The sequence below is a fragment of the Hyaena hyaena genome, unplaced genomic scaffold (assembly GCF_003009895.1).
Source record: "Hyaena hyaena isolate Hyena2069 unplaced genomic scaffold, ASM300989v1 scaffold_6, whole genome shotgun sequence".
In the NCBI taxonomy this organism is placed as follows: Eukaryota; Metazoa; Chordata; class Mammalia; order Carnivora; family Hyaenidae; genus Hyaena; species Hyaena hyaena.
Genome location: NW_024080638.1, coordinates 6,400,956 through 6,414,234, shown reverse-complemented (window position 1 = coordinate 6,414,234; position 13,279 = coordinate 6,400,956). Strand labels below are relative to the sequence as shown.

General features: G+C 35.6%; 1 protein-coding gene across 6 annotated transcripts in view; it reads left to right on the top strand.

Moving 5' to 3' along the window:
- Nucleotides 1–13,279, top strand: part of PTBP3 (polypyrimidine tract binding protein 3) — a 113,820-nt gene that overhangs the window by 73,751 nt on the left and 26,790 nt on the right. For all 6 annotated transcript variants that reach the window (XM_039240504.1, XM_039240496.1, XM_039240530.1 and 3 more), the window contains 2 exons: nt 6,550–6,660; nt 8,043–8,217. In XM_039240504.1, coding sequence (XP_039096435.1) covers nt 6,550–6,660; nt 8,043–8,217 — 286 coding nt within the window. The remainder of the gene's footprint in view (nt 1–6,549; nt 6,661–8,042; nt 8,218–13,279) is intronic.

Below are 13,279 nucleotides of genomic sequence, written 5' to 3'. Positions count from 1 at the left end.
GACCTGAGCCGAAGTCAGACACTCAATCGACTGAGCCACCTAGACACCCAGAGATAATTTTTCTGTAGCTTTCTTTTTCTAACTTAAATACTTGATTTAAAAGGATATGTAAGAAATTTCTCTTTTTTTTTTTTTTTTTTTAAATACATAAGCATGAAAATGAACAAAGCATAGAATCCTATTAAAAACACACTGATAGGGGCGCCTAGGTGGCTCAGTTGGTTAAACATCCAACTTCAGTTCAGGTCATGATCTCACAATCCGTGAGTTCGAGTCCGGCATCAGATTCTTTGCTGACAGCTCAGAGCCTGGAGCCTTCTTCGGATTCTGTGTCTCCCTCTCTCTCTGCCCCTCCCTGACTCATGCTCTGTCTCTATCTCTAAAAACTGAATAAACATTAAAACAAAAAATTTTTTTTAAATAAAAGCACACTGATAGTTATTTCTATTGGTTCTTTCTTACATTTGAGTATTTTCATTTTAAAAACTCTGAAAGTGTGATAACTCTTCATTTGTAAAATGAAAGTATCATGTTAAATATTGATTGATGGTCAACATTATTTTCATAGACTGCCCATTAATATGTCCAAACTATTGTGATAAAAGGCATTCCACCAAATCATGACCTATTATGAGAGTATCGAATTTAAGAACTGGAAGGTAACTAAGTTATATAATTTTGTGGTGAGTAAAACTGAGACTCAGATAATTGATTAAATACCGTAGAGAGTAATTGAAGAGACAGTTAGAACTCAAGCCTCCTAATATGAAGTCCAGTGTGGTGTTTTGTATGCTTGTTTATATATATGTTTGTATGCTTTGTGTGTGTGTGTTTGTGTGTGTGTATGTGTAAAGTTTTCATTTATTTTTGAGAGAGCGCACATGCACACAATTTGGGGAGGGGCGAGAGAGAAGGTGACAGAACTCCGCTGCTTAACCAACTGAGCCATGCAGGCACCCCTGCCTGTTATATGTTTAACTAATACTCCATATATACATATCCTCAAAGTGTAAATTTACTTGGTAATCTGTATGTATAAACATTTGACATCTAGCCCAGAAACTTGAATTAGTTTCTGTCTTCTTTGGCTGCATATTGATTCCATTTCCTTATACTTGTCAACCCACACACTGTAATGTTAAAACACTACAACGGGCACCAGGGTGGCTCCATCAATTAAGCGTCCAACTTCCAATCAGGTCATGGTCTCCTGGTCCATGGGTTTGAGCCCTGCTTCCAGCTCTATGCTGACAGCTCAGAGCCTGGAGCCTACTTTGTATTCTGTCTCTCTAGCTCTCTCGCTCTCACGCTCTCTATGCCCCTCCCCCGCTCAGGTGTGCGCACGCTCTCTCTCAAAAATAAACATTAAAAAAAATTTTAAGCACTAAAACATGTACTTATTTTCATATTTATATCTCAGTATATATTGCATAGTGTGATACCAAGCCAGTCCAGAATCATTTAACTGTTTTCCAAACCTTTGGATTTGCACTACTAAGTGAAAGATCATAGGGATGTATATATGCATTTGTATTTAAGAATTGAAGTACATTCCATCCTATTCTCACATTTTATAAACAAGGAAACTGGGGTCCTTAAAAGTCACGTTACCTTCCCACAGTCATTGTGCTAATTGGAAGTAGAGTTCAGATGCATTTTCCAATATAGTTCCTGTGCTGTGCATGTAAATATCAAAATGTACCATTTATTGGGCCTACTGCTTTCCCTATAGTAGTTTTCTGCATACCGTTTTCTAAATGCGTGCGTTTGTGGAGCGTGTCTAGGGAGGGCTTTAAAGTGCTATCCATAGCCACCCTTCTTCCTTATAAAGGTTTCAGCAGTTGCTTAAGTGATTGGCTTCTTAGTTCTGGTGGATTTTCTTCTCTTCTTTTTATCCCAGAGTGTCACTGAACCCTGTGTTCCATCAGCAGTGTTTGTTTGCTTTTGTAACAGTAAAGTTGAAGCTGTTACTAACTTACTGACACTCTTTTACAAAAGATGTTCTTGCCCCTATGGCTCAACGTTGCGTCAGTTAGCCTTGAGTTTAGTGAGAGTCTTGTGGTCCTGTCCTGTCATTCCATTTATTGTTTCCCTGAGAGCAGTAACAAACCTTGTTTCTCTCCCAAAAGATCATGGGGTCCTTCAGAGTGAAAAGGAGTAATTCTGAGAGTCCTTAATAGTAAGCAGAATTCTCAGCCTTTCAGTTGCCGGACTCCTTTGTTTAATCCTCCTTTCCCTTGCTGTTGGAATGAAATCAAAGTCCTTACCAAGGCCATTAGGGCCCCACATGCAGACTTGTCTCCCCATCTCTTTAACCTCATTTCTTAACACTCTTCTGCTTATTTAACCCCTGGCATTTCTGGCCCTTTGACCGGCTTCCCCTCCCCCCAGTTTACCTATGTCTTAGTCTGTTTCTATATTATGTTCCTTCCAAAACACTCTTCACTGAGACAGTCACTTAGTTGAATCTACGTCATTCAGCTTTCAGCTCAAATTTACCTCTCAGTCTTTCTCTCATTACATTAAATGAGCACTCTCCCCTAGTACTCTGTATCATAGCCAACTAAAGTGTACTATAGCATGATTAAGGATACAGGGTCTAGAGCTGGTTTGAATCCTGGCTTTTCCACTTACTACCTCAGTAACCCTGGGTGTATATATATATAACGTACACACACACACACACACACACACACACACACACACACACTCTCAAGGAGCTTTCAGTCTAATTAAAGGAGACAAATATGTAAACAAATGCATAGGACAGTATAAGTAAAACAAAAATATATATGAGACCAAGAAGGGAGTAATACTCAAAAAAGAGAATGAACTCTGTTGATATCTGGGAGAGGCTGGGAATTTTCTGGTGGCATTACTTTCATGAGCTGAGTTTTGGAAAAGATAAGTGAAAACATACTAAGTATTAGGCATAGAGTTCTAAGAAAAGAGAACAGCCACGTGTATAGGCATAGATGTCTGAAGTCCCTTGGTATATTTAGAGAACTAGACACAGCCACACATTGTGGGTGTAAATAGTTTAATATAAAAAGTATCCGGAACTGTTGTTTGAGAAGCGAACCAGAGCAAAATTATATATGATAGAATCTTACTTGTAGTTTAGAACACTACCTGTGGCTGCAGTAAAAAGTCCGTTACTACTCCTTTACCCAGCACTCAGATTGTGCACTTACATAGATTGGGGAGTGCTTGTGATCACAGCATCACCAAGGAAGGAAATAAGAAAATACAAGACCTGGGACGCCTGGGTGGCTCAGTCAGTTAAGCGTCCGACTTCAGCTCAGATCATGATCTCACAGTTCATGGGTTCGAGCCCCATGTCGGGCTCTGTGCTGACAGCTAGCTCAGAGCCTGAAGTCTGCTTCAGATTCTGTGTCTCCCTCTCTCTCTGACCCTCCCCTGCTCATGCTGTCTCAATCTCTCTCTCAAAAATAAATAAAACATTAAAAAACATTTCAAAAAAAAAAAAAAGAAAATACAAGACCTTTTCCCATGAATGCTTATATCTTAAAGATAATGACGTAACAATCTATATTCTTTGGCAGTCAGCCGATAAGGTAAGTTTGGTATTTTGTAAATTTTAAGAATATTCTCTAGGACACACAGGGTGTACTAAGGAAATGCCTGTGACGGGACCAAAATTTTCATTAAAAGAACAAAAAAGATTCCTAATGTTTTTTAGAACACTTAAATGAGAGCTTAAGATCCCAAAGTTCGTTTTGTTTTGTTTTTGAGAGAGAGCAAGGGTGCAGGTGAGCAAGAGGCAGAGGGAGGGAGGGAGGGAGAATCCCACAGGGAGGCAGAGAGAGAGAAACAGGGCTCACTCCAGGCAGGCTTGTATTTTACCTGAAGCTGATCTTGATCTCGGGCTCACCGGAAGCAGGGAATGAGATCACTTGAAGTGTGGTTCACGCTCACCCAAACCAGGGCTTAGGCTCACCTGATGTCGGACTTAAACTCACAAAATGTGAGATTGTGACCAGAGCCGAAGTCAGATGCTTAAAGACTGAGCCACACAGGTGCCCAAGATCCCAAAGTTTTAGACTCTGAAATATGGCCATAATTAAATTAACTGTGTTTCTTTAAAAATTTCAGTAAAGAATCCTCAGACTATCTAATTTTAAGTAATAACATTTTTTGGTGAGCCCTTCTAAGACGAATTGGTTCTGCAAATCTTGTTCAATGGTGTTACCTCCTGTAAGAAGTATTTGACTCTAAGCTGATTATATGTTAAAGAACATTTTGCCAAAAATGAGTATTTGGATTTTAGGAAAGTTTATTTTATTTTGGGTGGGTTTTAAAGTATATATGAATTTACCATTTTAACTATTTTAATTGTACAGTTCAGTGACGTTAAATACACTCACATTGTTTTCCAGTTATCACCAAGCACTTTATATCTCCAAAAAGATTTTTGTCTTCCTAAACTGAAACTCCTGTACCCATTAAACAATACCTCCCCATTCCCCTCTTCTCTCAGCCCTTGGCAGCCACCATTCTATTTGCTATCTACGAATTTGACTTCTTTAGATTATATAAGTGGAACCATGGATAATTTGTTCTTTTGTGACTAGCTTATTTCACTTAAGTGTCATTAAGGTTCATCCATGTGGTAGCATGTATCAAAATATCTTTTCTTTTAAAGGCAGAATAATATTCCATTGTATGTGTTTACCACATTTTTATTTATCCATTCTTGTGTGGGTGGACATTGAGGTTGCTTCCATCTTTTGCACGTAATGAGTCCCTGCTTTTGCTTCTTTTGGGCTTATACTAAGAAGTTGAATTATTGAATCATATGGTAATTTTTTTTAATTTTCTTGAAGAACCAGCATCCTGTTTTCCATAACAGCTACACCATTTTACATTCCTACCAACAGTGCACAAGGATTCTGTTTTCTCCACATCCTCCCCAGCCCTAGATATTTTCTGGGTTGTTTTTTGTTTGTTTTTTGATAAAAGCTGTCCTAATTAATGAGTGTGAGGTAGAATCTCATTGCGTTTTTATTTGCATTTCCCTAATGATTAGTGGTGCTGAACATCTTTTCATGTGTTTATTGACTATTTGTTTATTTTCTTAAGTCCTTTGCTAATTATTAAATTGAAATTTCGTTGTTGTTGAATTATAGGAATTCTTTATATATATTCTGGATAGTAACCCCTTACTGGATATATGATTTGCAAGTATGTTCTGTTTTGTGGGTTGCTGTTTCATTCTGTTGATAGTGTCTTTTGATGCACAAGTCTTAAATTTTGATGTAATAGAAGTTACCTATTCTTTTGCTGCTGTGCTTTAGGATTTTTGTTTCTTACCATTCTTTCTAAAGGTAATTAAAAGGGAGGATCATTTGGCTATTAAGGACACTCATACATAGTATTTGATAATAGTGATAATAGCAAATTCTTACCAGTATAGGGAATAATTATCTTTCTGTTCTTAAAAGTGGATGGACAAGCTTCTGGCTGGTTAAGATCCACATTTAAGATGGGATATAAGAAGAAAACAAAATTGATGGTAGTAACTGTTAACTGTGGCTGTTGGTGGTGGACTAGAAGCAAGTATTATAAGAATATTGGTAACCAGGAATCTGTCAGGAAATCTTCCCCACACTGTTTATTTCTCTTCTCCAAAGACACTTCCGAGAGGCATTCTTTGACCATTCTTGTACCTTCCCAAGTTACATTCCTGTTCACTATTATCCCTTTTCCTTTTATTTGTATTCATAACACTTTTTTATGATGAAACATTGTTATTTATTTATCGTCTATCTTTCCGAAGGGCAGAGACTTTTTGTTGTTATTCACTGCTGATTTCCCAGGGCTTAGAACAGTGCTGTTTGAATATTGGATGAATTAACAGAGCAGCCTGTAGAGGAACATTTTATAGTTTTTCTGCCTATAAAAATCTTAAGAAGTTGATGCCGATTCTTGAGGTGAAATGGATGATCCATATGACCCTTCCACTTCCATTCATATGCTTTGTAATATCATTATCTTGTAACAGTAATTAATTCCTATTGTAGTCTCATGTTTTTAGTATTGTGCCATTTATCACATACTTAAAATAGGTTAAATATTTGAGTGCCTATTGTGTGTCAGGCACTGTTTTAACTCATGTGCAGATGTTGAAACATTAACATCTTGGGCTTGATTTAAGTCATTTTTGTACCAAAGTTTTAATAGAGGAAATTTTTTTCATTTGGGGACACCTCAGTGGCTCAGTCGGTTAAGCTTCTGACTCTTGATTTCGGCTCAGGTTGTGATCTCATGGTTCATGAGTTTGAGCCCCACATCAGGCGCTGCGCTGATAGCACAGAGCCTGCTTTGGATTCTCTCCCTCCCTCTCTGTTCCTCCCCTCCTTATGTGCTCTCTCTCTCTCTCTCTCTCTCTCTCTCTCTCTCTCTCAAAATAAATTAAAAAAAATATATATATATATATGGAATGGAATTCATGAATCAAGTTATATTTATAAAAGAACATTAGCCTAATTTTTACCTTAGATTTAACCTAATGTGAACTTTTTCCAGATATTTTCTAAATTTGGCACAGTCTTGAAGATTATCACCTTTACAAAGAATAACCAGTTTCAAGCCTTGCTTCAGTATGCTGACCCAGTGAATGCACATTATGCCAAAATGGTAATTATGATCTTTTTTCATTTTTCATTTGTTAATCAGTCTTCAGTGATGCCAGAGAATGCCATCATGTCTTCTTCCTTGCTGCAGTTTACCGTGTGTTTTTAATTGTAGTAAGATATACATAATGTAAAATTTATTTCTTTTAAATGTACTATTCCATAGGCTTTTTAAAATAATAAGCTGAAGATTACTTTCTTCATGTGAAATGTTTCAAATCATTTATCACTTCTCAGATCTTTGGGACTCATTTCTGTCATATTTTTAAAGTTTAGAAGCGGAGCACAGTATTCCTGATAAAATCTGAATAATATAGTAGAATTATCTTTTTTCTTATATCTTCATTTTTATTCAGTCGCCTGAAGATTGTATTTTTGTAACCATATTCACTACTGAATTTTGTTGAGCTCTGATTTGGTGAAGATCCTACACTGTAGGAAGTTTTCTCTTGTTGGTTTATATTGTCTTTACTACATGAGTGCTTGACTTTTGATAAGTAGAAAATTTGGTATTCAATTTGATTATATTTGACTCATCTCCTATTGAGATCTTTTCCTAACCCGAATTCTGTCTTGTATCAGGATCTGAATTATTTCTAATTTCTTTTCAAGGATCGGGACAGTGTGAGGTACACACTGTCTGCCTCTTGATTAGGAATATGGACTTTATATTTGCTGTACTCTTTGCCTGCATATATTATTTGGTACCTCTATGATGATGTACTCATCAATAACTGTTTATAAGTCAATGTTTTTTGTATATTTGCATTTTTCGTGTGTTTTGGTTTCTGGTATCTTTTTATAAACTTGAGCATTTGTGGAAGTCAAGTAGCTGTGTATATCCCTTTGATAAGTTTTCATTATTGTGAAGGGGGAAGAATTACTGATCTTTGGTCTTATATCAGAACTGACTGCAAAATTTCCCTATTTATTATTCAGAGTACTATAAAATAAGTTTTCAAGAGAAAAAAATACATTTACAAAGCTTTTAGTTCATCTTAAACTATGTAAAGTGTGCTAAAGAAATAAGATGAAAATATAAAATCAGGTCATCTTTAAACATTTGTTGTGGACAAAATAATCATAATGATAGCTAGTGCTGTGCTCAATAATGTGTGAGTTTTCCAAGCTTTTACATTTCTCTCCTTTCATTTGATCTTACCATAGACAAGAAAGAGATTATTATGACATTGTAGAAAACCTGAAAGAGTTTCTTTTTCTGTCTTATGTTCACACAGTGAGAGAGGTAAAAGTAAACACAGGTCTTTGACTTTTAGTCCATTGCTCTCTGCTTTACGCCTGATTGCCACCCTGTGTCAAAGTAGAGGCTACTTGATTTATCAGTGTTATCTTGCAAAACATCAGTCCCTTTCTTACATGCTTTAGGCTCTGGATGGCCAGAATATCTATAATGCATGCTGCACTCTGCGTATTGACTTCTCCAAGCTCACCAGCCTTAATGTGAAATATAATAATGACAAAAGCAGAGACTTCACTCGTTTAGACCTTCCTACCGGTGATGGCCAGCCATCCCTTGAACCCCCTATGGCTGCTGCTTTTGGTGAGTAGTTCCATTTTGAGTCACAAAGCAAGTTTTCTGAAGCTGTAAGTTGTATTTATTAATCTGTGTATATCGGCCTTTTTCTTCTTGGATTCTCTCAGGATTTCTAAAGAAAAGAAAAAATCTTGGAACAAAATGTGTCTCTTAATTAAATCTTAATATTAATAGATCCTATTAGTTGGCAAAACAAATGAGTATCTGAAATCAAGTTAAAAATTTATTTTCTAACATTAATCTTACTCATTTTTTATAATCCGTACAACCATTTGCTTCAAATTAATACTTTCACGTTAACATTGCTTTAAATGTGCTGACGTATAGCCACAGAATATTGGTATATGTGTTCTTGAGAGAAATACTGTTTCCTTTTTGAAGTAGTGATATTTTATTTATTTTTAAATGTTTTTTATTTTTAACATATAAAAGAGAGAGAGTGAGTGAGCAGGAGAGGGGCAGAGAGAGAGGGAGACAGAATCCCAAGCAGGCTCCATGCTGTCACTGCAGAGCCCGATGCGGGGTTCAGACCCATGAACCATGAGATCATTAATTACCTGAGCTGAAACCAAGAGTCGGACGCTTAACCAACTGAGCCACCCCGGTGCCCCTGAAGTAGTGACATTTTTAAAAAGGGCCTAAATTAGTGGTATGTTCTTCCTCTGTTCAAAGAAGGGGATTTGTTTTGTTTTTTAAAAATCAGAACTCCCATCTGTACCTTAAGTTGGTGTGAAGTTGTATTTTTGCATTACTGAAAATACAACCTTCTGAGTTATCCCTACAAATGTTGCTTTGAAGGGCTTTTTTATTTCTAATTTGTTACCAATATATTTATACTTTTAAAACAACTCTTTATGTAAAGGAAGAAGCAGGGGATGGCCCAGTTGGGTATATCATAGGTTGATGTATGCTGCTTTTAGGTTTTGCAGCCCTCAAAGGTGTGATTTGTTATCTAGATAAAGTATTAAGTTTTATTACCTTTCATGATTAGTTTTCCTTTCCCAGATGACACCATAAAATATTGCTCATTGAGACCTTAAGTGATATTTAGTCCTTATTTATTTTACAGGTGAGAAAAATGAATCCTTAGACAAATGTCCAACATTTTCTGGAGAATAGTTTGTAACTTTATTTTAAAGTAGAATTTTTTTATTATTTGTAATTGAGAAAGCCAAATGAATTGTTCAGTTCATGTTCCTAAATTGTTAATGTTTCTGTCTTGGTCTAACCAAATATTTGTTTTATATTTGTTACGAGCCTCTACTTACATGTCCGATTTGGCAGAGCCAGAGGTCTTTGTAATTACAATTTCAAGAACATATGATAGAAATTGAGGCTGTCGTTCAAGTTTACCAAAACTTTGCTATCAAATGCAGAACTGCACTAATTCCAGTAACTGAATATATACTATTGATGTAATTAATTATACTTTGTGGTAGGAGGACATTTTTAAAATATGATCAAGAATTTTGGTTTCTGAACATAAAATAACAGAGTAGTAACATCCTTTTTCATCGTTTTAATAAATCCTTAGTAATTGCAAAGTAATGTCTACATCTTAAAGAGAACTGATTCATCAACAGAGAACAATACTTTTTTGCATATTATGTGAAAGTTTACCCTGCCTCTTGCTAATATTTAACACAATTCACTATTCCCTTCTTTTTTCTCTTGGCTTGTACAATACCACTCTCCTGACTTTTTCCTACCTCACTATCTTTTCTTTCTTTTTTAAAGGTTCTTTACTGTTCCTAGGGTTAAGTCATAAGCACTCTCTCCCTGTTTTTAGTGATACATATTATACTTTTAGAAAATCTTCTAAAATATGCAAATATATATTTTAACACCCATGTAGTTATCATCCAGATTAAGAAATAATATATTTATACATCCTGAAGAAGCAATCTTTGTAGCCCTCTCATTGATTATGTTCCTTCCTTTTCTCTGACAAGATGATCAGTCTCAAATTTGATGATATTCTTTCTTTGCTTTAATGCCCTTTCCTTGTATATGTTTTTCTTACCACTCATTATGCAACCCTAAGTGTTAATTTAAACATTTTTTCTTCTTTATTTAGAATTTTATGTAAATGGCATCATGCTCTTCATTTTCTTTTGTGACTTGTGATTCATCCATATTTATATACTCGTCCTCAGTACCATCAAGTGTATAGATATCCATTGTATGAATATGCCACAGTTTGTTTACCCATTGTATTGTTGATAGTCATTTGGGTTGTTTTAGTTTGAGGTCATTATGGACCATGCTGCAGTGAAACATCCCTGATTACCCATGAGGTTAAACATATCTTTATTTATCAGCCATTCTCCTTTTATGAATTTACTGTTTTAACTTTTTTACCTATTTTTGTGTTTGGTGTCTTGTTTTTTCCTTTTTCTTTTTTTTGTGGGAATTATTCTTCTATATATCCCACACATTAGTCCTTTGTTGGCTACCTGTGTTTGAGATAGTTTCTTCCATTTTTGGGTTATTGGTTTATTCTTGTTATGGTATTTTTATTTAGTCAAATTTATTTGCCATTTCCTTTATATTTCTGTTTTTTTGTGTCTTATTTAAGAATTCCTTTGTTTCCCTGACGTCATAAAGATACATATTTAAATTCTAAAGTCTATATAGTATTTTAGGGGCGCTTGGGTGGCTTAGTTGGTTAAGCATTCACCTCTTAGTTTCACCTCAGGTCATGATCTCGTAGTTGTGAGTTCAACCAGTTGTGAGTTCGACCGTGCTGATGATGCAGAGCCTGCTTGGGATTCTCTGTCTCCGTCTCTGCCCCTCCCCCACCTGCGCTGTCTCTCTCTCTCTCAAAATAAATAAACTTTATAGTATTTTAGTAACTTTATTTTGAAATAATTTAAGTTGTAAGATTAGTACAAAGAATTCCCTTGTATCTAGAATCATCCAAGATTCCTCAGTTAACATCATGCCACATTTACTTCATCTCTCTGATTACACTGAAGAAGTGGGTAGTTTTTTCTTTTTCCCCTTAATTATTGGAGAGTTAGTTGCAAGTATGATGCCTCTTTACCTCTGGATACTCAGGGTATATTTTCTAAGAACAAGAACATTCTTACTGAACACAGTTCACTTATCAAAATCAGGAAATAAATATTTATATGATACTATTATCTAATCCATAGACCTTTTAGAAATTTGCCTGTTCCAAAAGTTATGTTCTTTATAAGAGAATTTTTTCTGGTAAAGACCCAAACCAGTATCAGGCTAATTTATTTGGCACATCTTTAGAGTCTTTAATTTGGAACATTTCTTCATTCTTTGTCTTTCATGATATTTGCATTGGTGAAGATTTCAGGTTGGGTATTTCATAGAATGTTCTCAATATAAATGTCTGTTTTTTTTGGCTAAAACAGTGTTGTGTCTTTCTCAGTTGGTTACATCAGGAGACACAAGATGCCAGTTTATCTAATCCCTGATGATACTAACTTTGATCACTTATTAAGGTGGTTTCTGCCAAGTTTCTTCCCAGTAAAGTTACTGTTTTTCTCCATAATTAATTTGCAGGGTGATACATTGACACTGTATAAATAATCCTGTTCCTTATCACTTTTCACTCTTGAATTTTATCATCTATTGCCAAATATTGTTGTTACTATGATGGTTACCTTATTGGAGATTGTTAATCCATCATTCCTTCAATGCTTATTAGCTGGAATTTTATTGTAAAGGACTTTTTTTTACCACCACTCCCTTCATTTATTAATTCATTCATTTTGAATAAATTTGACCTCTAACGTTGTGTGAATTTAAGGTGTGTAACACATTACTTTGATACATTTATATATAATATTGTCTGTCTAAATTCATTACACTGTGCTTTAGGTCTCTATGCTTATATATTACTCATTTATTTCTTTTGTCGGTGTGGTCTTATAGATTCTTATTCTGATCAATGGGTCTTATGCTATAATTTTTCATTTTATGTTCAACCTGTCTGAGGTTGGCCAGTGGGAGCCCTTTCACACTGATTTCTGTGGCCCTTTGACATGTCCCCATTATCATTTGAACATTTCCTAACTTTCTGGCTGAAGGTATTTCAGCTCTTCTTTACTTTCCTTGCCTTAGTGCTGCAATCGGCTACTTTTCCAGTGAGACCTGGTTCCTTTTAGTGGGAAACGTTTTTTTGAAATCAATATCCAGGCATTAGATGTACTCATTATTAATAGGAACATCGTTGCTTCTAGGCACTTTAAATGAACATTACTGGGATACATGTGTATGTGTACATCATAAATATATTTCTCTGTGTGTGCTTCATAAATATATGTCTGTGGGTGGTTAAAAACCCACTACTAATACCTCCAGTTCCAATCCTGCACCCTTTTCATGGTGTTACCTCTCTGCTTCAAGAATGAGATACTTAGTTTCTGTTAGCTTCAATTTGTTTACTTATTTGCTCAATCTTACACAAAGCGTGGTTTTAGAGTTGTTAACACATAGCATTAACTTCAGCTGAATATTCGTTGAAGTAGTTTCGTGGGAGTTATTAATGAGTCTGTTAGTCAGTCTCTCCTTTCATCATCACCACAAGTCTCAATACCTGATGGAATAAATCGTTTTACCTTATTCTTCAAGAGTGTCTGCAATTCTTCATTATTTTGCCTATGAATTTTAGGGTCCGCTTGTCACATCCTCAAGGAAAAAAACTATTAGAGTTTTGGTTAGATTGCATTGACTTTCTAAATCACTTACAAGATAATTGACATCTTTACAATGGAGTCTCCCAGTCTTTGAACATTGTACATCTCTTAATTTTTTTTAATGTTCCTTAATGTCTTTCCAGAGAGTTTGGTGACTTTCGGTGTCTCCATAAACATTTGCATGCTTTCTTATATTTATTCCTCAGAACCATACTTTTAAAATGCATATCTTAGAGAGAAGGAGTGCAAGCAGGGGAAGGGCAGAGAAGAGAGACATACAGAATCTGAAGCAGGCGCCAAGCTCTGATATGTCAGCAAAGAGCCCAACGTGGGGCTCAAACCCACAGGCCATGAGATCATGACCTGAGCCAAAGTTGGACATTTAACCGACT